General features: G+C 38.0%; 1 protein-coding gene across 1 annotated transcript; it reads left to right on the forward strand.

The window, feature by feature from the left end:
* The first annotated feature begins 9,395 nt into the window (after nucleotides 1–9,395).
* Nucleotides 9,396–15,876, forward strand: LOC144641951 (uncharacterized). Its single transcript, XM_078500966.1, has 5 exons — nucleotides 9,396–9,615; nucleotides 9,930–10,131; nucleotides 11,270–11,454; nucleotides 12,879–12,920; nucleotides 13,810–15,876. The coding sequence occupies exons 1-5, from the start codon at nucleotides 9,399–9,401 to the stop codon at nucleotides 13,821–13,823; spliced, it is 660 nt and encodes a 219-aa protein (XP_078357092.1). The 5' UTR covers nucleotides 9,396–9,398; the 3' UTR covers nucleotides 13,824–15,876.
* The last annotated feature ends 8,710 nt before the right edge of the window (nucleotides 15,877–24,586 follow it).

A 24,586-nucleotide genomic window follows, 5' to 3' on the forward strand; every position in this document is an offset into this window, starting at 1 on the left:
CATTTCAATGGATCGATAGGTCAGCTTTAGCCTTTAAAAAATGGGCGGTGGGCGAGCCAAATCATGCTACAGTGGATGAAGACTGCGGTGCAATGAAACCAGATGGAACATGGATAGACGTGGCTTGTAGAAAGCAAAGAATTGATAGTGACACACTCTACGACAAAAGGGCATTTACATGTAAAACGTCCGGTAAGAATATCTGTAGATCGATTAACCTCAAATAAGCCGACCGTTTGCGCGTGCACGTGAGAGACCTAAAGCGCAACAAAACAAACACCTCTTTAAAGAATGGGCGAAAATAGCCGTTATTTATTCCTTTGCGGCTAGCTTTCTACTAATTAGCGGTGCTATTGAATACACGAAGAGCTTACGAGCAGTGAATGAACACACTGCTACCTATTTACGAACACCAACATAGCTTTAAGAAGTAAAAAACAGGTTTTGTCATAAATTCAGGAGTAGCATTCACCGCAAGCTTTTAACTTTCAGACCATCCGATAATCGAACACCACCGACAGTTAGATCGATCTCTATCAATTCTCTCCATACATGTTACCATCGATGATTTCCTTTGTCTTTACCTGCAAAATCGATAGAGTCTGACCTCAATTAAATATTTAGAACGAAAATCGGTAATATATTTTATCGCGTATTTTTAACGTTTTTTGCTTTTTAGTTTTTATGTTTATCTTTATATATTCCTTTGAATATTTTATATATTTATAATGTTAGAGCATAGAGACTATAGTATTATGTTCCCAACGTTTTTGTTTTTACTCATCTTTTATTTTGTACTCAGGGAAGAGAGTGAGCGATGGTACCTCACCTTCAACACAGGAAAGGGTAAAATCTTTCGATATTCCATAGTTAAGGCGTAGGTTTAATCTTGTTGTTATAAGAGTGTAACATTCAGATAAACCGTGACCTATTTAAAGGTTAGATTCTCGCACTATATAAATTTTGTTGGTATATTGTTATAAGTATTTAATAACACGTAAGTCGTATTTCCTTAACTTTTTTCATATTTGAAACAGTAAGAAAGTCTTATTATATTATATAGTAACCACCTCAATATTCGATAGGTAAGAGAGGAGCACCAGCCTGCCATCTCGGTTGTTGATCTTACCTCGGGTGGCCAATCCATTAAAGTCACATTTTTTACTGGTCTCCACTACATCGCTCCGAATTGCAAATTTGATGAACCAAGTTCAAACATTCAACACGGCGCTCTCTTGAAATTCGGAGGTTATGTGGACATGACCCAAGAGCAGCTGCGTACTTTGCCTTTCCACCGTGATGTGACTCAAGACAGGCCTAGTGCAGTAAATGATAAAAACAAGGATCTTAGCGGAGTAGCTGATCTGGATGGAGTCGTTGACAAGATCGAAATTCCGCATTATTCAGATATGAGCACAATGGGCTCACGGACATCACCAGGCTTTTCATTTGAGTTTTGGATACGACCACGGCGTAGGCCTGTCGATGCGACTCCGATGGCTTTGTTTCTCAAGTCATCTCCATCGTCTGGCTCCATCAGTTTAAACTTAAACTTAAATGGCTCTCTCACGTTCTCTGCGACCCCAAGCAGTGGAACGCCTTTGACTTGCACAACAAACATCATGGATGACACTCATAAAGTTAAAAGCTTAGCGTTTCATCACATAGCAGTGACAGGGACAGTTGGTAGGTCGCTAAGGGTATTAGTGAAGGGAGATATTGCTTTTCAAACATCCACATGGGAAGGAATCCCAGTCCTGCCTGCCTCAAATGAGGGAACACTTGTGTTTGGAGAAAACGAACTAAACTCAAAGCAACTGAAGAGGTTTAATGGCCAGATAAGCAACATTCAACTCTTCAATACAGAAAGAACACAGCAACAGATCAGCGAGAGCATTAGACAACCAAATCCGAAAGCTGCTGGTAGTATTGGCTTCTGGTCTCTCCGACAGTCAGATGAGATTAACGTGATTCATTATGTCATTTCAAAATCAGCAATGGAATCCAAAATAGAGTGTTTGGAAGAGTATACTCCCTCGCCGACTGGATTTCCCGTGGAGACAGTTGTTCGAAATCAAGATATTTATATATTTCGTTTGACAGAAGGCACTGTCACAGCAAGGTCATTTACACTGAGTGCGGATAAAAGAAAAGTCGTTCCTTCTCCATCTCGGAAACTACAAAGGATCATAAGATCAAGTCAAGCAAAGAAGAATTGCTTAGCAGCAACTTTAGATCAAAGCCAAGATCGCTTCACTGTAATAGAATGCTATGGGGAAGATCAATCTCCCGGAGCCGTTCGTTTTAATTGGAACACTTTTGACATAAATGGGCAAGGAGAGCTGACAGCTACAACACAAGCTGAAGGCAGAGGCTCTTTCCTTGTGACTGGCATTGGCAGTCTTGACACGCGGCTTTCTGCTAAGATTGTAGCTAACCACCTGTTTCTTACGGCCGGTACAACTTCAAGTGCTTCTACTTTCTTCCTTGACATAGCGCTCGATTCTAACGGCTTTCCATCGATTTCAGTTGCCAATATAGCGCTGCAGCCCATCGGCCCTAAGGTAGCAGATAGTGGTGCTACTTATTATGCGTATTTTCACAAGGACAGTAGCACCAACAGCCCCAACGTTAAGCCATTTCTGCGACGTATCCGTCCAAAAACTGGTCACGTTTCTTCAAGCTACGAAATAGAAGTAAGAGATACTGATACAACCACTCTTGAAGCAAACTCCATAAGCAGTAACATGCCCAACAATGACTGGTTTTGGTTCTTATTTAAAATCCGTACATTTAATGGTGGAGTTGCCATCCAAAGTGGAGATAGAATTAACATCCAAACGCCTGATAACAATCCCGACAACGAAAAACGCTGGAGTTTCGTGAAAGGTAACTGCGAATCCCTACATGCAGATAAAGAGGGTGAGCTGTTATTAAATTTCTGGATATTTAAAACACAATCCTGTGATCCGAAAACTGCTAGTGGCTATTCAATTGTATCTGGTGAAATTGCCCCGAATGACTGTATTTTACTTTGGCCAAAAACAGAGCAGTTTGAACCTGGTTACTACCAACACATTCTTGCTCATCCAACAGAAAAAGAAATCCAGAGCGCCAAACTTAGGTTTGGATCCTGGTTTGGACCATGGCGTCTTATGGTTCCCACCGAAACTTCGCCGGTACGTCCGATACCACCGCCATCAGATGCACCACTAAACTCGCCAACAAACGTTTATCAAGGCAACAGATACGCTCTTCTTCATTTTGGGGAAGGTATTTTGGTTCCCACACCTTCGCCCCAGTCAGGAGTGAGAGGTGGTCTTCTTCAGTTTGCTAAGACTACGGTAACACCAGTCATAGTATCAAACAATGGAAACCCAGCTTCGATTAAACTTATCTTTAGAGGTAACGGTGGATCTTTTCCTCTTGCGGCATTTCCACACGATGAAAAGGCTAAACTTGACGTCCTTTTCAGCACTGTTTATCAGGAGGGAAGCTATGCTCAACGAAGAATGACTTCTGGTTTGTTTTATAGTATTGCATATACTCCGCCCTCAGATCCATCATCTTCAGGAGAGTTTAAAAATCTTATACGAATTGGCGGTCTTGAACGTCTCGAATATCCCGATCCTCCAACTTCATTCGTTTGGCTGATTCCACCTCCTTTTAAGGTAACTGGTATGTGTGCAGCAATATCGACACTCTTTCATTTTAACGATGATACAGTGAACAATATAGCTCCTAACTTTGTCAAATCTTTGACCAGGGTAGTCACTAACGCTGTTGGCCCTGGTAGCTTTGGAGAAGGAATATTTAAGCCATTTGTTTCCGTTCATTTTGATGTCACCTTACTGAAGAAAATCGGGGACCATGTGCATGCGTCAATTATGCGCAAGATTCATGACCACATTCCTAAACCACCACCCGCGAGTCCCATAAGCAGACCAGCTAGTGGCTCACATAGCTGGCAGGAACTTGCGGATTTAGAAGCTTGCGTTTCCTTATCAAACGTAACATTTTGGAAGAATAAAGTCCAACAACAACAAATTAAAGATAAGCTCATGCAAGTCTTGCAGTCCAAATGGATGAAGGAAGAAATTTACAAAATACGTCAGGAAGTGGAACCGGACTTAACTCTTGCCAGTAATTCTAACAAGTACTCTGCTTACGGTGGAATTGCTGTCTTAATTGCCACCAGACTTAGAAGTCCAGAATTTTTGGAAGAATTGCTAACACACGACAAATCGTATATACAGCCTATCTTGGATTCTCATCTTAAAGTCTTAGACTTAACTCGCCCAGACTTAGGAATTGAAGTGAGACAGGAAATCATGAGCACACTTCTGGCGAAAGAAATACTCAAGCAGGTTAGTTTACCCTTTAGTGCACTGATCGATCAATATTGCGTTTCGCAGAATTGCTACCCAAACCACGGCATGAGTAAATAAAGCCTTAAAATTCAACTAATCTGATCGAAGCAAGGTTTTATTGTGGCATTAAATTTAATCAGTCGAAGCAAATGTCCAATAACATTTACCAAGGCCACAATTAACCTTGATCTAACATAAAACGAATCCGTTGCGCGATTTAGTCTGATACGTATATTGTTAAGAAGCCAAATACTTTCATTTATTAAATTCTCAACCTCGGATATTGCATTTCTAGCTTTCTGATTGGTTCACTGAATCAGCTCGTATACCTATGTTTGACCTTATATGGGAAATGAGTGCGGCAAGTGCCGCTCAGCGTAAAATGGTTCTGCGGGAAGTGACAGTTCTATCAGAAAAATTGTTGAAAACAGCAAATTTGGCGAGCTTTATGAACAAGAAATAATCTGCGGTGCCTACAAAGACCACAGAAATGTCATAGTAAAATTAACTATGCAAAACAGAGGGATTGATGAGAAAAGTTTAATTAATAATACTTGTAAACGCACAACAAGGCGAGTGAATAAAGTAGAATAGCAGCAAACAATTTACGAAAGAACGGAAAACTGACACAGTTTCATTCAGTGTACGTCATAAAACTAGGCTCAGCACTTCTGTAAAGTTTGTTACCTTTCAATCTTGGTCTTGTCCTTTTATACTTAAAAAAAAACCTGTTCAACTTTGAGCTCAATTTCGCTTCAAATAATATAGCAGCCTTGATGACAGCCGTGGAGCCGTAAACAACAATGTAAACACTTGCTTCGTCCGACTTGCACAAGACGTGTAGTTTCCAGAAAAACTTTTGCTACGGATCATCCCGTAAGTCTTACAGTGCGACGCGCCTTACCGTGGCCACCCAACAAACTTTTTTACAAGTGTCATCTTGTAATATTTTACGTTTTCACTGCGTTTTGTTGCTAAATACGTTGTAACAAGTATCCATTTGATCGTATTCAACTTAGCAAGGAGCCGTGTTCGTCAAACAAATAATAATATTGCGAGAGCACACTTGTAAAAATGTTTGTTGGGTGGCCACGGTGAGGCGCGTCGCACTGTAACTGTTGCCACAATTTCCAGGATATATAGACAACTTTAGAGGAGATTGATCGAGGAAAATCTGGGGAAGAAAACTATCTCGCTCGCTCATTCTTTTGTGTTTCATTCAACTCAACGAAGTGAACACCGCGTCACAAATTTTCCCGCCTCCTCATCATCACCTCGTTTACATCAAAATGAAATGTCCAGTCGATTTAAACTTAAAGAAAATTAATAAAACAATTATTCTATTCGCCCTTGTTGGATACGAGTCGTTATAGCCAACTCGGCGCTTCGCGCCTCGTTGGCTATTTACCATCTCGTATCCAACGCGGGCTCATAGAATAATTGTTTATAAATAACTTTCTGATCAAAGGGCGTTTTTGCAAGCCGAGATTAGCCATCACATACCTTTCCTGTTTGCCCAGAAATTTCGCGTTCAGAAAAACACCTAACGTGTGAACCTGTTTTTGTCTTTTTTGCAACCTTGGCTACTACTTTCCTTGATTAGAGCCAGGGTAAGCTTTGCCTTAGAAATAGTCGTATTTTTCTAGTTTTGATTGGTTAATCTTTGCTTGCCTTTAGGAAGTCAGTTGCACACGCTCGGGATGTGCATCCGAGTACTTTGTTTTTAGCCACCTGGCTAGCGTTTGGCTGTCATCCAAGGCGTACATCAAGATGGCATAAAAGCTTGCACGTTGTAGAAAGTAGTTTAATAGTTGGTGATTAGCTGTTGCATTCAAAGAAGAGGATAAAGAAAAGCTTCTGAAGATTCTTGGTACTTTTAGCGCTGTCAAAGCGAGTGCACTATTACAATACACTGCTACAACGAAAATAGAAGCATTATCACTATACCTTTTGGCGGCTCAGAAAGCAAACGAATTTCGCAAACAAAAATCCGACCTTCAAACGCGTTTAGAGAAAATTGATTAAAGTATTGTGATAATCAAAATACCGAAAATAAACTATCGAATTTGACAGATTGAGGAATGAAGTAAATCGCCTTTATGAAAACAAAGGCAAGGACGTAAAATTTCTTTCCAAAGTGAGATGGGTTGAACTTGGCGAGAAGCCAACCAAATACTTCTTCAATAAGGAGAAAAATATAATAAAAATGTTTTATTTCAACACAAACGGCCTAAACTCAAATGGCCGACGAGAAAATAACTGTTAATTGTTAGTAATTAAACTACCTCGGTATCAAGGTTTCAACAAATGGTAACTTTATCCCTAACAAAGTAAATTAAACGAGAAAGCGAGACGACCCATATTTGCAACACGTCGTGCGTTACTTAGATTTTTCAAAACAACCTATATGCTATTGGCATTGTTTGCAAAGGTCAACAAGTACTCCATTATCTCTTTCCTTCCTATTCGTACACATGGTTCAGAAGTGCAATCTATGACGAAAAGGATTACAACTCATGGGAATAAAGACATTGATGATAAGACGCATATTTCCTTTTTAAATTTTTTCAAGAGTCAATACGAGGTGTTCAAATAACATTATTACATTTTAGCTACACGTGGAGCAATTACCAGAAAATAACGTTGCCAACCATGCTCTAATTTATCAAAAGACATGGCTGACAAAAAAACATAGTAAACTAGAAATCTCTAAAGAAATTCCGTGCGACTGTGTAGCGCATATAACTAGTGTATTGAAACGATAATTAAAATGTAAATGAAAATGAAAAATGCGCCTGATGGTAGTAAAATGTTTCCATACGTTTCGGGGCTACTGCCCCTTCTTCAGTGGAAAATGTGAAGTGCAAAAAAAAAAAAAAACAGTTAAGCTTAAATATGCATAAAGTTTTTCATTATGTAAACCATTGAACATTAAACCTTCTAATCTTGATGTGAACAATTCTGATTGAAACCACTTCTAATTAGAGTTTGATTAGTTATCAACTAAATTTAACATAATTTAAATGGTGAACTTAAATCTCAGGTCCTGTTTTAAAAAAAGGTTGCTATAAAGCTGACTTCCTACATTTTCATTTTAAACAAATTGTCATAAAAAGCAAATAAATAAATTTCGACTAGGAAATCAGAATCCAAAAATAGAAACTGGTCGACATAACAAAACACCAGAAAATTTGCAAATTTGCTCTCTCTGCTCAACGAACTTCTTATTTCCTTTTCATAGCAACAATATCAGAACGAAAATTATCAGTAAAATAAATGTTACATATCACCGCTTTAATAGTTTAGATAATGGTTCTAAAATTATGTTTCTTTTTAACAGCGTTGATCCATTTATCTGTAGGACTAGCTCTGCCTCTATCCATGTCAGTTACTTAACCCTATTCAGACCGGGCTTTTTTTGGACCTTCTCTGACCGAAGGGCCCCCCCCCCCCCCCCCCCCGCATGTAACTTCCAGAATATTTAAGCAATCACAATGAAACTTATAGGATATATAGTATGTCCAAACATCTTCCTTTTGGTATACGTTACGCGGGATGATGACGTCACATCACGTGACAATGACATCATGATGTCTAAACAGCCGCCATCTTGGATCCGCCATCTTGGATTTCAAATTGTTTTTCAAAAATGCCAGAAAACCACCCAAAATTACTGCAAAGTACACAAAATCAATAAAATTGTGCGTAAAAACCGTAAAAAGGTAAAATTAATTACATTAAAGTTAATTCTTATTAATAGCAACACGAAAATTACAAATTTGGGAAAACATGCCTGTCAAAATTCCGTTGCCATGGTGATGTCAAGTTCCTGACACAATAATCTATCCTACTAAATTATTCCCAGATAAATTTTAGAAAAAGTCGCCAAGTTTGGCATTGTTTGGTTAAATCTAAAAAAAGTTATAAGCGTTCAAAATCAGCGCGGGTCTCAAAAGCCCCCCCCCCCCCCCCCCCTCCCGGTCTGAATAGGATTAATACGATTACAAGAGTTAAATACAATGCATTTAGATAGTAAGACCATGAATACTTACATATAGCTGGCAGTTTCAAACGTTAAAAACCTGCTTAAAGCGTTCATACCCAGGTAGGGCTTACAAATAAGATGTTGTAAAATGTGTTACTACTAGAATGCTAAGTATCATTGTTCTCCTACAGCCTTGGACGATATTGCAATCTCTGGACAAGGAAAAACAACGAGAGGCCATAAGCATAGCAATTACGACTATATATGAAGGACCTGTTGAAAAAGATTTCCGAATTACGTTCATAGAGGCCATGAAGGTAATGCTAAACGTCATTCTTTATCCACTAACAAGTACACAGCTTGGAGTGTTTAGCAATTTCCTTGACTTAAAAAAGCTTGACGTCCTAAAAGCCGTTGACTATCGTGCGAGGAAGTTCAAGGAGAGCTTTCTGGATATGTTCGTTCAAGAACATTCTCAAGAAATTAACCAAGCAATACGAGGAAGACGTAACGCAATTGCAAATTTCGATTCCCTGATGAAACAACCCATAATGGACCTAGACGCATGGGAAAAAAACTGGAAAGAATTTGAAAAACTTCCTAAGATGAGACAAAAAAGGCTGAGACTGCGTAGTTTATTCCGCGAAAAACTGGCAACCGCTGAATATCCTCTTACAGAGCTACCATCCAATATTCTCCACCAGGTAATTCGCAAAAACCCTCGTCTTGTAACGGGCATGTCACATGCGTTTAACGTTCTAGGAGCGGTTGCTGCTATCTTCAGCGTATTCAGAGAAATCTTCACTCCAAACAGTGGCATTAGACAAGGTAATCCAAGAGATGTCTTGTCTGTTGTAGCAACGGCTATCGGTGGTGTAGGATCTGCTAAAGGCACCTATGACTTCGCCAAAGTCTTGAAAGAAAAATTATTTCAGCCACGGCGAACTTCAAGCACAAGCTTCTACGGTGTTAGAAGGCCCGAGGAATTAGCTGAAACAGTTGAAGAAGAGTTAGCAACCGAATTTGCTGTGGATCTCAATAACATGGAGAGAACAACTAACAGGATTGTCGGTATGATGGAGCCAGCTGGTAGATTAGGAGCAAAAATCTTTACCGCTCTTGGGGTAGTTGCTGACGGCATTTTCTTTGGCATAAGCGTGTATGACCTCTATAAGGATTTTACAGCTGACAGTAAGGACCCTTGGAAAATAGCAGACGATTTCGCGTTTGCGGCTTCTGCAGGGGTTGGAGCAGCCCTTGGTAAGTTGTGACAATTTTTTGTTCAGTTAAATTATTTTTCCTGTTTTCATCTTAATCTATCTCAGATGCAATAATTTAATTCGTCACTTTTTTTATGTTACTACTTCAGCTTTGGGTTTGTTTCCTTTTGTTACTATACTATAGGTATGATAAATGCTAGAAGAGCAGATAATTGCTTTATGGCATGGCGTGAGAAGGAAATAACTTATTCCTTTCATTGACCGTTATTTTCATTTTTTTTAGCTAAAGAGAACGAGAAGATTTGTGTGCTTTTATAATGTTGATAAACACTTCTTTTTTAAATATATTTTTAGGAGTTGCCACCTTCCTTGAAGCTGGGGCGGCAGCAGTACCTGGCGTAGGAGCTTTGCTTGTTCTTGCGATTGGACTTTTCGCCGTAATAAGCGACGCAATTAGACAAGCAGTCAGAGAGAGGCAGGAAAGAGAACGAAGATGCAAGAAATGGAAACCGTGGTGTTCTTGGGGCAAAGACCTCTTAGACCACTATGGCTTCTTGTAAGTCGTTTTGTGCATATCAACTACTGCTACTGCTTTTATTACCATGTTTCCGTATGATAATAGAGGATATTACACGGCGGCGCGAAGATATGAATTTTATTTTCGAGTGGTAAAGTAATATTTTACGAATGAGCGCAGCGAATGAGTAAAATATTGCTTTTACCACGAGAAAATAAAATTCATATCTTCAAGCCACCGTGTAATTTTCTTTTTATTATATAGACAAAAAACATGCATAAGTTAAAGTTCAAACATTTTTATTCATCAAAAGGTTAAACACGAGCGAAGGGCTAATAAAACAGTTGAGCAAATTGCATATCTGAAAGGCGAAATTACGCGAACTGAAGTTTTTAAAAGAGGGAAAGATGTATTACGTAAATGAAAAACTGTTTATTAGCTTTCATCACTGTCACTGATAATAAAATTCGCCGTTTTTAAATCTGTTTCTGCTCAAACTCACCGCTTTTTTTATTTCTGATCGCAAAGCCTTGTAGTTCGGCAGCTGGAATTTCTTGACTTTTCCTCTCTTCGTCTCCACAAGCTAGAAGCTCTTAAAATTTCAAGACATTTGAAGTTTTCTTCTTCGTGTTAGAATTTTTCTGCTCCTCAGTAAAACATTTTATTTTGGCTTCAGTGAACTTCACGAATCGATAGACGTGTCGATAGCTCGCCATTTCCAACCGGCGTTTGGCAGTCTTGCACAAACAACCGTGTAAAGGCGGGAAATGACGTCATCGATATCCTCACTAGTGAGGATATGGAAAATACGCCACTACAGTCCCAGATGCAGTTTCGCATGAATTTTACGAGTGGTCTATTCTCCAATAAAACACTCGCGGCTATATAATAATTTGGTTTATCGCTTTTCCAGCAGGTTAGCACCTTTTCGTCACTGTTTTCCTTGTACTTTCTTGCCGATATATCCACCATTCCTTCCCCCCCCCCCCCCCCCCCCCCCCAACCCAAGTTGCCATGAACCCAAAGACGAAGTTTCAGGATCTGAGACCAAAACAGCAAAATATGGATATATAACTCAATCTGTCATCGCCGGAGCCAATACGCAATCATATTTGTTTACCGAAGGATTTGTCAACTGCGAAAAATAATTAATCTTTCTTATCTCTTTGCCCCACAGAGTGGATAGTAGCGTAGATTACTGTGCCGAGTGCCCGCAGAGAAAGAAGCACCACATATTACGAGTTATGTGCTCCAATAGGAGGCTCCTTACCCCTGCCTTTAAAAAGGCATTGAAAAATGGATTGGGTTCTGAAAAAGACGTGAGAAGCCTGGTGCAAAGTTTGGGAAAGATTGAAAAGAAAAGTAGGTTTAAAAAAAAACTTAGGGCCTCCGCATGCAGACTAGACATTATATTTTGTTATCCGTCAACTAAACGTCGTCGACAACTATGAAACGTAGTGTATGTGGCGAGTTGTCGAAAACAAAACGCTTAATTTTTAGTTGTCGACTGCTGCAGGCGCGTAGGAGGGGGGGTTCGAAGGGTTCGAACGAACCCCCTTTGGAGGTCAGTAATGGAGGACTGAAAACACCAACTGTTGATTTTCAGCTTTTAGCAAATAGTGGGGGAATGGAAAACAAACTTTGAGTGTTGCAGCTTTTAAATTACCCTGCAAGAAAACGCTAAAAGTATCGGGGAAAGTATTAAATTGTTAGGAAAATATATCCTAGTGACCTAGTATTATATGCAGTCAAAATAATCCCATCGTTGGAAAAATATTTCCTTAACAGGCTTTCGGTATTTGATAAATGGAGTATCAAGACGATTGGCGGGGATTACAATTTCGGGGGACCAAGGTGATACGTGTATTTAGTGCATATTGACGCTTTGACGCCGCTTTTAGTACATTGACGGTGGAGCCGGGGGGTGGGGGCTTAACCTTAATTTTTATCCTGAGATGCCTTTGCAGCACATGTCAAGCTTTTGTAAAACGTTTCGTTTACTAAGCCGGTAGGTATGTATGAATGTATCAAGTTAACAAAACAGCGGAAATTTGTTGTTATGACTAAAAATACCTGTTATATTACACTCCATTGAGTTTGAAATATTGACGTACACAATGCTGAAAATAGCATTTCCGGGCCTCTAGATTTCAAAATATTCTGGGGGGACATGGCCCCAGACCCCCCTAGAGGCTCGCGCCTTCGGCGCTCGTATTAAATAACCTCCCTTAATAAATGTTCCTGCCAATACGAACACCCTTCCAAAAACCTCAGCTACGCGCCTGTGCTGGCCATTCTCCCTTTTCGAAAAGGAAAAACTACTACGTTGCTGACGACTTATAGTTGTCGAGAACAACGTTTTGACGTTTTTCTCTCGTGTGTGGTAATTTTGTGCCTCAGTTGTCGATAACTATCGTTACTGCGTTGTCTTTGGTCAGTGGTTTAGGCATGCGTTTTTAATGTTAGTTCTTAGGCTCTCGTTGGCCTAACTTAGTTATCGACAACAAACACTCTGATCGTCTTCAATGTGTGAAATGCTCGCATCGGACAGAATCAGTTGTCGATAACATTTAGTTTTCGATAACAAGTAGTTGTCGACTTGTCTGCGGAGGCCCTGATGTTGGGTAGTGAAACCCGTTTAATCCGTAGGAGAGATTGCTACACCTCAGTGACATTCTAGAACAGTTTTAATTTTACACCACTGCCAGCGAATGCTTGTAATAATAGTATCAATACTTACAATAAATGACTGTTAGTTAAAACGTTCCATTCTTCTATTTCTATAGCTTGCCCTGCTTGGTTACGACATGTTTATTCCAAAGACCAAGGTCAGTCTATTATCTACTTTGTTCTAAAGGATACCCACATTGATTGTTAAAACGGTTTAAAGTGATGGCTTATATATTAATTTACCATGCCCCTCCCCCCTTTTTAAATTTAAAAGAACTAATTATAACATAGACGGGCAACATTGCATCAATATTGACGTTGTTGCTTCACTACAGACCTGCCAATGTTGCATTAGTACCGGCCTGACAATAATGCATTCATATATTTAAACATACACTGTTTTTTGTCTTTAAATAAACATAGAGGGGTGTTTCAATGTAGACTGACAATGTTGCTTGGAAACAGACAAGCAATGTTGCTTCAATATAGGCTGTCCGTGTTGCTTCAGTACAGACTGACACTGTTGCCTTAATAAAGACTGAAACAACACGTCCCTATTTAGTCGTTATTTAGGAGCAGGGGTAGTGCACTTGCATGAGGGGTTAAGCTAGGGGCTTCAATTTCCAATTCCAATTCGTAAATCCTGTCATTTCCAAACTAACAACAAGTGTTATCTTCGTTTTATACATATGTGTTTACTGCTCCTTCAACTGTTTTCTGCTTATAGGAAATAATTACTGTTTCTCCTAATATCCTTTTGTTCTCTCTCTGCAATACATCGACGATTGCAGCCAAGAACCAAAACATCAATGTGAAAGGGACTTAAATAATCGATGTAATGCAGCGAGAGAAAAATAGCGTTTTAGGAGGGTCAATAATTATAATAGATAATTATTTCGGCTCACAGTATTATTGGATATATAATGCTGTGTGCCTCAGTAATTATTCATTAAATAATGACGCCAAAATAACCGCTGATTAAAGTATTAGATGTTACTTTTTTAATAAAGTAAGTGTTTTGGTCTTGTTGTTTGTTTGTTGTTTTAGGGAAACGTCGTTGAAAGATGTGCGGAAAAAACGGAAAGACAAACACAGCGAAGACGACCTCTAACAACAAAAGCAAATATTCTTGACAGCAATTAAAAGCAAATTTATTAAGACAACTAAAACGCCGATTTTTCTTGAATCACAAAGCATTTATTATGGAATTTATAAGATATAATCCACATAAAGGCCATCTTAAAGTCAACTCTAAGTTCATTTATGCAGGACTAGAGTGAATTCACGAGGATACGAAAATCAATTAAGGGCCTGTTTACATGACTTTCATTCCCGGAACGAAACTCGTTCCGGAATGAAGTTCGTTGTGTTTTTACATGACAGAGTCGACTGGTTCAGCCAAAGGCATTTCCACGTGCGCGATTTTCGCGCGAGATCAAAACAAGATGGCGCATGTTTCGTGCAAACATGTTTTTGTGCTCAGTGATGGCCGTATCTGCAATTTGATCATATAGCTGCTCCCTTGGGTAAACAGTAAATGCTATTACTTTGTTTTCGCTCTGAATTCAAACTGTGGAGACCGTATGCGGTTTCATGAGTTGTAATTTCATCTCGGAACGAAATTCGTTCTGTGTTTACATGATACCAGAATGAAATGTCATTCCAGAACGAAACTTTCATTCCGGAATGAAAACCGGAATGAACTCATTCCGGAATGACTTGACTTTAGTCTCGGTATCATGTAAACAGATAAAGAGAAATGTATGGGTATGGAATGGACTCATTCCGGAAAAAGTCATTCCGGAATCATGTAAACAGGCCCTAAGTTGCAATTTCATTGAAATGTATTTCATTCAAAAAGAGTCGCTATAAGAACAAATAAGTCAACTGAAGGAATTTATGGATACAAACGTAGTTTAACTCATTGAAAAAAAAAAAAACGAGTATCATTGAAACAAAATTCACCTAACTACAGGTAATAAGCTCGAAGCATTCCTTTCAATAGCAATAGGAAAGCTTTGAACTAAAACTATAAAAACTATATATGTCTAGTAATCTAGGGGAATGCTGTAGAGTGTAAGCACATATTTTCACCCTATCTGCTATGAATTTGGAAGTGCAAATTAATTCAATATTTACTCGCATATTCAACACAAAATTAGCCTAAAATATACACAAAAAATAACAAAAACGAAAACAAACAAAAAATGCCAAAACTGCAAAAATACATAAAAAGATTTGCTCAATTTGGATTTTATGAAATTTTGAAATATTTAATCTTTCCGATATTTAATCTTAATCTTAGCAAGGTGCAAGGCGACAGGACCGCAATGAGTGCTCCTAGTCGAGCAAACTCGATTATCAGAGGCGTTATGAAAAGAAATTACGAAAACTAAAGACTCGTGGCCGGTCTCCTTTCGCCTCCACTACGCTTTGCAAGTCGGACATCGGCGCATTTATTCACTTTACAAGTTTGGATTTAAATCATACGCTTGCTAAATATTGTAGGTGGAACATATATATCTATACCTAAATGTATCCACAAATATATACGCTTTAGGTCGGTTTCGCAAAACGTGCTCAAGAACAGATCATTTATTCATTTGCGAAAAGGCAAGGATTATATTGATCAGCTAGGTGCAAACACACGATGACACCCTTTTCGTCGTTATTTATTCATTTGCGGAAAACACAAACAATTGTTGGAAAGCAACTTGTTTTGCTCTGAATGTAATTTTGGTTGACGGCTTCCGTTAGTGATTTTGGAAATTTGTCTTGGAAACAATTAGTAAAATCATTTCCAGTAAAACTTGTCTAAAACAAATCCACTTAACTAGCTGGTTGAGAAGTCCTTGCATCGGCCTTATCATATCTTTAGCCTCAAATAAAACGGTTCTGCATTGTTTACCTTGGAAACTTGGAAATAGAGAATTCTAGAAGGAACTGTAAATTAAGGAAAATAAGTATTGTAAGAAAATAGATTACTTATGATGGGAAAATTAATTACTTTTCGTAGAAGGTGTTATCAGTTGTGAGATTTCGAAATAGGAGGTTTTACCGAAACGATCCACTTGATTAGAAAGAGGAAACGTTCGCACTTCTACAGCTCAACCTCGCATAATATTGATTAGTTTTACAGATCTCATTAAAAACTATATTCGCTCACAAGAGTTTACACCTTCGCAGCTAATTTGCTTTTGTTAAATTTCATATAGTGTTTCGTTAGTAAACTGTAATCTTTTTCATCAATTATTTCCAAGCTATTAGCTTTCGAACTAGCGAGTTTCTGTATGGAGCTTTAGTTCCTAAGATATTTCTTACTTTACAAAAATGTTCACAAACAAAGAAAACATTACATCATTTCGGTTTCTTTTGCTCTTGAAAGTCGGAACATCTGGAAACGCCTATTTCCCGCATATGAATAACACTTTATCTTGCGGGAAAGCATTTAAATTCAGAGTTTCCAATAAATAGAGCTACCTTGTAACCTAGAATTCACTCTCAACTACGCTAAGACCAGAGCTGTAATAGGCTAGAAGACCAGCCAAGAAATAAACTTGCAATACCAAAGACCTTTGGCTTCTTTCTGCTTCATAATCTGTCCTGCCACAAGAGACTAAGAATTCTCTAACATCTTTGGTGATGAACTGATAATGAAGTTAGTGTTTAAAATTGTAAGCCTCATTTCACGAAATACACTGATGTGGTGATAACAATTGAAAGAAGACTGACTCAGGGCCTGTTTATATGGAGGAGAGTTGTCCCTGGTATGCGGGTTACCCTCCATACCGAGCCACCCCGGGCGAGAGAGCTTTTCACAGGTTTCTTTATAAATAGCTGCGAATCGTTTACATGAGAAATTGCAAAGTTGGCTCGGGGGGCAGGGTAGCCCTGGGTGGAGGGTCCTTCGCTTTGAAGGTAGGGTGACCCTGGGATGTGCCAACTTTTTCTCCATATAAACAGTTTTTTTTTTTTGCCTCACCTACCAGGGAAAGTTGACACATACGGAGCATGCACAAACGCTAAAATCAGCAAAAACAAAATTGCAGATAAATTGAAATCAAAGTCGGTGGTAAATTCGTCCAAAAAATGGTCTTGGTCGATGATTCAGCGTTTCTGATTTTAGAAAAAGCAGCCATAATAGATGTTTCAAAACAAATCTCACCAGTCGCCAGTTCGAGAAGGCCAAGTTTTCGTCCGGTCAACAGGGACAACTTTCTCATATTAAGGCTTGGCAAAAGTTGGCTTGGGGGAGAGGGTAACCCTCCTACCAGGGACAACTCTCTTCGATATAGACAGGCCCTGTTTAAAATGATAGAAGTAATATATCAAACACGTGCACGAGACAGCGTTTTTCATCACATTTCCAAACACCGATCGCGAGAAGAGAGTTGAAAGTACGACGCGCAAGCAGGAGGGCATTTTGCGTGCGCATGCGTCGATATGGGCTAGTGCGCACTACAGAGAAGTTCTGCTATCGATTGTTTACATATTTTTCACAATTTATGGCCTAATTTTCAGCTCAAAATAAAAGGTGTTTTAAGTTTTATTTGCTGTATACGATACTAAGAGCCCTTGCTTTATCTTCTGACAACAACAAGCATACTTTGGTGTCGGCGTGCCGTTTATCTGATCGACTTTGGCTATGTGTATTAAACATTGCGCGTGGACAAAATGGCGACCGAATGTCGAGAACCGTAATACCTTGCCCATGTTTTTAATAGCTGGGAGATCTAAACGGACAAAGCGCTACGGCTACTTAGTACTAAAATATAAAACAGCAGTTTTAACTATACGATGTTATAATCAAGTATCCCGGGTTTGAGCGAGTGGTCATGATTTTGTTCAGATTTTTCATAAAACTGCAATTTCATCGTTCTCACGATGCAAAAATCTCAAAATCTAACCTTGATCTCCAGCGTCTACCGATGATATATGGAGCATGAAGTACTTGAACTATCGTCTAATGCTGCGAAGGTAGCGTTAAAAAATGGTCTATTGTGGTAGTTTTTAGCTTTCTTTAACGTACGTTCTCGCTGGTTTATTCTAACAGAGAAACATTAATCGTTTGTGATTATTTTCTTAAACTTAAGCATTGGTCAAAATAACTTCACATTTCGATGTACCACAATTATTCCGTTGAACAAGAAAAGAATTACTGAGATCGGTCTTAATTTTAAAGTGTTATGGTAATTCTTTGCTGGTAGACTATTTGTTTACATTTTACTATGTTAATTAGTACATTTTTGGCTCTTTTATCAAAATCTAGCCTTGATCACCAATCAAAAAATAGCATGAAACGAACAAGCGATATATATATTTTTCAGAAACGTTCTAATAACTGCTGCATAAAATGTCTTAAGAAATAATTTTTAACTATAAACAATGTTATTTTCAAATTTTCATTTCAACGTTTGTTTCTTTAAGATTGATGTTCGTTCTGTTATAACGGCTGTTTTACTTCTGTGTCGCCTAAATGTGATTTAAAGAACTGCAGTTCTTGTTCCAGTAAACCCTGTTTGCCAGTCGAGGGCAAGTTGGCCTTGCTTTAGAGTCATCAGTGAGCTGCATTATCATGTGCAAAACACCCAAACATGTCTTTCCCCTCAGGGAAAACTCTTTTCTTTGGTGGCCGTCCCTTTAGGCAAAAAATCTCTCGACAAGCTATAATATTGCTCGCACTCTGCTTGTATTACAGCAATTGATTTGATGTGAAGTTTTGATCCTAATATATCACACTCCAGCACACGAATAAATGTTTTCCTCTTTTTACGGCCTGTTTGATTTTTGTCGGTGAAGGCTTTCCTACCTGTCCCACATATTTTCCCATTATTTTCAACAACGATCCCGAAGCAGGCCAGAAAATCTGCTTTATAAGAGCCTTGCCACACACAAAACACTTTTTCTTAGCGAAATTTACGTCTTTATTAAATTATGTGACGATAAACAGTACAAAAAACAAAGTTTGAATCTTCCGCGCCATTTTTATTCCCAAGATCACGCGGGCTTTGTACAGCGGTTGCACGCAAAATGCCCTCCTGCTCGACGCGCAGCGGAGTATTTTTGACGAACTTCGAGGTGTTTGGAAATGTGATGAAACACTCTGTCGAGTGGTTGATATATCTTCTCAATCGAAACTAAAACTACAACGAAAACGGAAAAATAAAATCGTCAAAATCTATGCTAATTAAGATCAGATTTTCAAACTCCGTCACGGTTCTGATTTCCTTTGTTTTAACTAGATGAAATATTAATGAGTTTGAGAATGATAGATAGTATAAAACATTACCTTAATAGAGTGAATTCGTGTAACCCGTTTTTTATATGTTAATGAGTCGTATAATATTCTAATGTTTGTGTACAATAAAACAATACACGAGTGGTCAGAAAACCTCAAAGAAATCACTTTAATAGTTAGACAGAAAATAAGTATCTTCGTAAACAGGACGTATCTTTCTTTAAGCACTTCAAGAACATGTTCAACCTAAATCGAAAATTAGCGGTCTGGTTCAAATCACGCAGGATTTAGTCATTTCACATTGTTGTTTTTCAGAAGATGGGAAAGAAATTTGCCAAGAGTAATAGAACACGTGCACAGCTATTTTCCTGCTCATTAAACCTTTTGTTTGCTAAACAAAAGTTGTTTGCCATCGTGATTTGCTAAAGCTCCCCATTGGATTGCTCGCGCAGAATTGTGTTACAGTCAAGTTTAATTTGTTTTTCTTTACGGGATGTTGAATATAAAATGTTTGTCTAAAATCGCAAGACAATTCAAGGCATGATAAATTTTAAGCCCCGTTATCTGTTTTGGTTATTACATATTGGTAAATGCTTGAATTTTAACCTGACTTCCACATGCAAATAATTACGATTTGTCCGCAATTTTCTGTTTTCCTGTACAGCTCATTTAAATATTACACGGCGCATTTGCATATAAAAAACGGGTTACACGAATTCACTCTATTATAGGAAATTAACGCTTGTGTTAATTCAGGTATTTGAAATTAACGCGACTTAATTAACGCGAATTGGAGGAAAAATTACTTCTCAATAAAACACATGTAATAAAGGAAATTAACACGAAAGATGGGATAACATTTCTAACTGAAGGAAATTAACGCGACGAACACAAAGAAAAACACTTGTTGAGACAACAGGAACAAGTTTAAAAAACAGCAAGGGGTCGAGCGAAGGAATCTGACCGCCTCGAGCGTTCTTCACAGTTTCAGTGATACCAGCAGATTTTCACCCTGACGAAATAATGCCTTTTCATAAGAGTGAAGAACGGCTTTATTGAGAAATTCAAGCCAAAATGATGGAAATTAAGGTCATGGAAAAATTAACTTAATACACTTAATTAACGGCGCGGAAATTAACGTTAACAAAACTTAACGCGACTTAAATTAACGCCAAATTTTTGAAATTCGCGTTAATTTCATGATGCGTAAATTTTCTATAATAAGGTATATCCTGGTATGAAGTTTTTTAACGAGTCTCGTAATTTAAAAGGAAACTTACTAAAGAGATGGCGTGATAATCATCGTGATTAATAAAAAACAAAGACATACAATTGATATTTAATGGTTTTAAAACCGTGTTAAGGGGAACTCATAAATGGTCCATCATAGCACTATCAGTGCAGCTGTTTGTAATAATGAGTTACATGAATCAGTGCATGGAACAAAACACTGATATGATAGTAAGAATATTATGTTACAATGTTATAAATGCAATAAGTTACCATTAATATACAATCTTCGTTCACTGCCCAAAATCCACGCGCGCAATTGGTTAAAATAGATCACGTGATTTTGCTTTACCTGTCGTCAGTAAACTCCGACAGTGCAGTATTGACAATAATGCACAAAAATCGTGCATTATTGAAAGTGTCTTTAGCTTCAAGGCTTGCAGAAGTGGAAGAAAAATATATTCCTCAAATAATCAACGATCCAATACCAAACAAAATCGAAGAGGATAACAACTTGAAGCGCTTTCATGTTCAAAGGTAAACTGCAGCTCAATAAATACCTTTTGACTTGCTTGTTGCTTGATTGTGAAAGCCATCGACTTGCTTTGAACAAGCTTCTCGCTGACTGTATTTATGAACGACCACAGCTGATGAACGATTTTATGAACCATTGTAAGCTTTATTTCTGTACGGCTTATTTGTGATTTTTATTATTGATCTAATCCCGTGTAATTATGTACTGCTACTCGATACTACGCTTCTTATTTTTATACATTATTGTTTGAAGTTCGTTCATATGATCGCTTGCAGTGTACTCAGATTGTATATTAAAAGGGTTAGAGTCTGTCCGTTCGTGTTTTGTTGACAAATACATGCACTTGCTGGCCTCACAATGAACTCGAAATTTTCAATACTGCACTCGGCTCCGCCTCGTGTATTGGAAATTTCTCGTTCATTGTGTGGCCAGCGCGTGCGTGTATTTGTCAACAAAACACTCACAACAGTCTCTAACCCATAAATAACAATAAAATGATATTATAAACTAATGAAGCAATAAATGTATTGAATTAAAAGTTATTAAAGGAACTACAAATTCTTTCTGACTTTTTATCGATCTCAAGTGAAACAGGTTCACTGTACAGTCACGAGTCACTCACCTTGATTAATTAAGTCTCCGACTAATTTAACAAAGTCCACGCTAGACATATATTAACCACACTTTTCAATAGCTCTGAGTAATGCTAAAATATAAAGAGAAAGAGAAAATTGTAATCCCATAATTCGTAGTCAAATTCTTTTAATATAGCTACAAGACCAAAAATATATTTTAAGAATTTAGAAATGCCCCTCTCCCAGACCCTGTGTCTCTACGATTATATAGTAAAATCCCGCGAGTAAGAACCTTAGACCCCATTTTTATAAGAACCTGTTTAGCCTCGAATTTGGACACAGGTTTTTATTTTACTAAAATTGATTATAAATGTTTACTTTTGAGAAATAAGTTTCGACAAAGCATTACTGAGCATGTATATAATATCATTTTCTAAATGATTAGTGCTTCATTTTTACATAAACACTTAGGTGGTATGAAAATTTTATACAAGGAATAGGCCGAATATCACTAAAAGTTCTATTAGCATCAATATAAATTTTCTTCAGAAATAAGAACCTATTAAGAACCTAAATAGCCTAAATTTGTGTTTAATAAAAAAAATAAAAAATAAATATATGTTTATAGTGGTCATGCACTTAGCTTCATATCTCGGCGAGATAGCTAGTGTTAACTACCATTTATATAAGAACCTGTTTATTCTAACCTGGAAAAAGTTATTTTCTTACTCTCGGGTTTTTCATTTTATTTTGTTATTAATTTTGAAGGCTGGTTCTCATGCTCACTTTTACGTCATGCATACATTGTTATAAACGTGTTGCATAAATTCGTACAAAAAGAACGTACAAAAACAAAAGTTCTACATTAACACATACCATTTGAACATTGACAACCCGGTTTGCATACTGCTAGGATCAGCAATGTCGAATTCATCAAGTTTGTAGTAAATAATAAAGATGGTAAATTTTAAGCTCGGTAATAAATAATGAAGATGAAGTATTCAACATGACACGAGCATGGGACAAAGAAAAATTCTGAGTCCCCAACGGGAATCGAACCCATGGCCTCCCAGATACCGGTTGGGCGCTCTAACCAACTGAGCTACGAGAGACTCGTTGTGAGCTGGGCCATTTTACTAGGTTGATAAGTGTTAAATACTTCATCTTCAATACTGTATTATATCTCTTCAACGTTACTGTAATTACAGTATGTGCGCAGTAACGTGGCCCAAATCAAAAAGTAAAACAAGTAAAACATGTAAAACATTGTTTTCAACATTGTTTTCTAAAAGTCTACCTACCTGGAAAACATGAACATCAGTGAAACGAAGAAGTCATTTGCTGACATATTCAGAGAAAACAAACTCGAGCTCGAGAGCATTGACCTGGAAGATTAAGCCAAAGAATCGAAACAAGACCGAACAATACCAGTCAATTGTAGAATTTGCATTACCTCGTTGACTAGCACTGCATGACATCAGGAAAAGCTTAAAGCAACAGAATGAGACCCAAGAAAGGCGATAACAAACTGATCAGACTCCAGATGGGTAAATATCAGTGTTAGCACGTGCCTTTGGATTATAATAGTTTGCAATAGGGACAGTTTATAAAGGTCCTTACCAAACCACGACGGCGACGGCGACGGCGACGGCAACGACACTAAACGTCGCCAAACAATAACTGGGTTTAACGTGAGTTTATATCCATATTGGTACATTTCCCATCGCCCTCTACAAAACAATAACTTGAAAGGACCAATCCTGTGTATTCTTGAGATCATGAACCACCACGACGGATTTTTTCATGTTTCTATTTTGAATTTAATACTGCGCGTATAATTTAGCTAGAGATTAGTTCTACAGTCGTGCCAAGAGAAGCGTACCCCCCCCCCCCCCCCGAGTATATTAATGAATCGATTATTTGAAAATTGAACCCGTTAGTCGCTTCAATAATGCATTCACATTGAAAAGGCGCGGTCATTATTCAAATCAAAAGTAGACTTCTGATTGGACTTTATCCCTCTCATCTCTTCTTATAGAGCATACCTTTTTAACCCTTTAAAATCCAATAATATTGTTCTTCCTGAGGAATCCTGAAAATGAAAAATTTGCAGCTATGGATAAGCTCACTGTTGCGAAGTCAATCGAACATATTCACGAATAAAGTTGTAAGAGCTTCGCCGGTAAACTACTTTTCCCTACCATGTACACGAATAAGAATTTCTACAAGTTGTTCTAGATGTAAATAGCCACGAAAGCTCGATAACAATGTTTACAAGAAGTTTTACACATCACTCGAACTCACTCACCTTTCCCGTCATGTTGGACGCCATGTTGAATATATCCATATAAGGCGCATCTCTGTTTCGCATAGTCCAATCAGAAGTCTACTTTTGATTTGAATAATGATCCGCGCCTTTTCACGGTGAATGCATTATTGAATCGACTAACGGGTTCAATTTTCAAATAATCGATTCATTAATGTACTCTTGGGGGGTACGCTTCTCTTGGCACGACTGTAACACCGATGAACGCACTAAATAAATTACGATAGATGCGAGATTTTATCAGTAAAATATGAATTATTTTTTAGTCGACGTTGCATGTCGTCAGTGTCGCCGTCGTGGTTTTGTAAGTTCCCTGATATTGAGCACAAGAAACGAACGCAACTCAAACTTGGTCTTGTATTTTTTATATACATAAGGTAATAGCAAAGGAAAGAAAAAGACAGACGAAATCTATGGTCCGAGAAGACAACGCGTAAAACGCTGACTTTAGGATAGACTTGCAAGCTGCCCTTTTAGCCAATCGGTCGAAAAAGTGAAAACAAGTGCAAATTGTTATGACTTCTGTCGTTGACTTATGTCATATTGTGGATAATACCTTTTGAACCGAGACAAAAACAGTACGATAAATTGTATTTCATACCAAACAAGAAAGTAAGAAAGGTTAAGAAAACTACGTGACCACTTGAATATAAACATGTACTTTAAGATAACCGAAATTCATCTACCTTTGCAAGCTGGAAGTATTTCAATAAGTCCCAATAACAACAACACGAATTATCTTGAGCAAAATATGGTTGTTTAAAACACTTAAAGACAGCTGCTGGCAAACAGTGCAAAAAAATATATTTACCTTTTTAGCCACGATCGTAGGCTAAGACTAAATTTGTGCTTGGTTTCAGTTCCATTGCCATCAGATCGGTGCGTTAGATCTGAATCCCTGACAAGCCTGAATGTTTGAA

This window comes from Oculina patagonica, chromosome 2 (genome assembly GCF_052425735.1).
Source record: "Oculina patagonica isolate OP01 chromosome 2, crgOcupat, whole genome shotgun sequence".
Lineage (NCBI taxonomy): Eukaryota > Metazoa > Cnidaria > Anthozoa > Scleractinia > Oculinidae > Oculina > Oculina patagonica.

Coding starts and splice junctions, on each gene's coding strand:
- LOC144641951 (XM_078500966.1), top strand. CDS start 9,399: ATGGAGAGAACAACTAACAGGATTGTCGGTATGATGGAGCCAGCTGGT. Junction 10,132..11,269: donor TTAGACCACTATGGCTTCTT/GTAAGTCGTTTT, acceptor TTTGCCCCACAG/AGTGGATAGTAGCGTAGATT. Junction 11,455..12,878: donor GGGAAAGATTGAAAAGAAAA/GTAGGTTTAAAA, acceptor CTATTTCTATAG/CTTGCCCTGCTTGGTTACGA.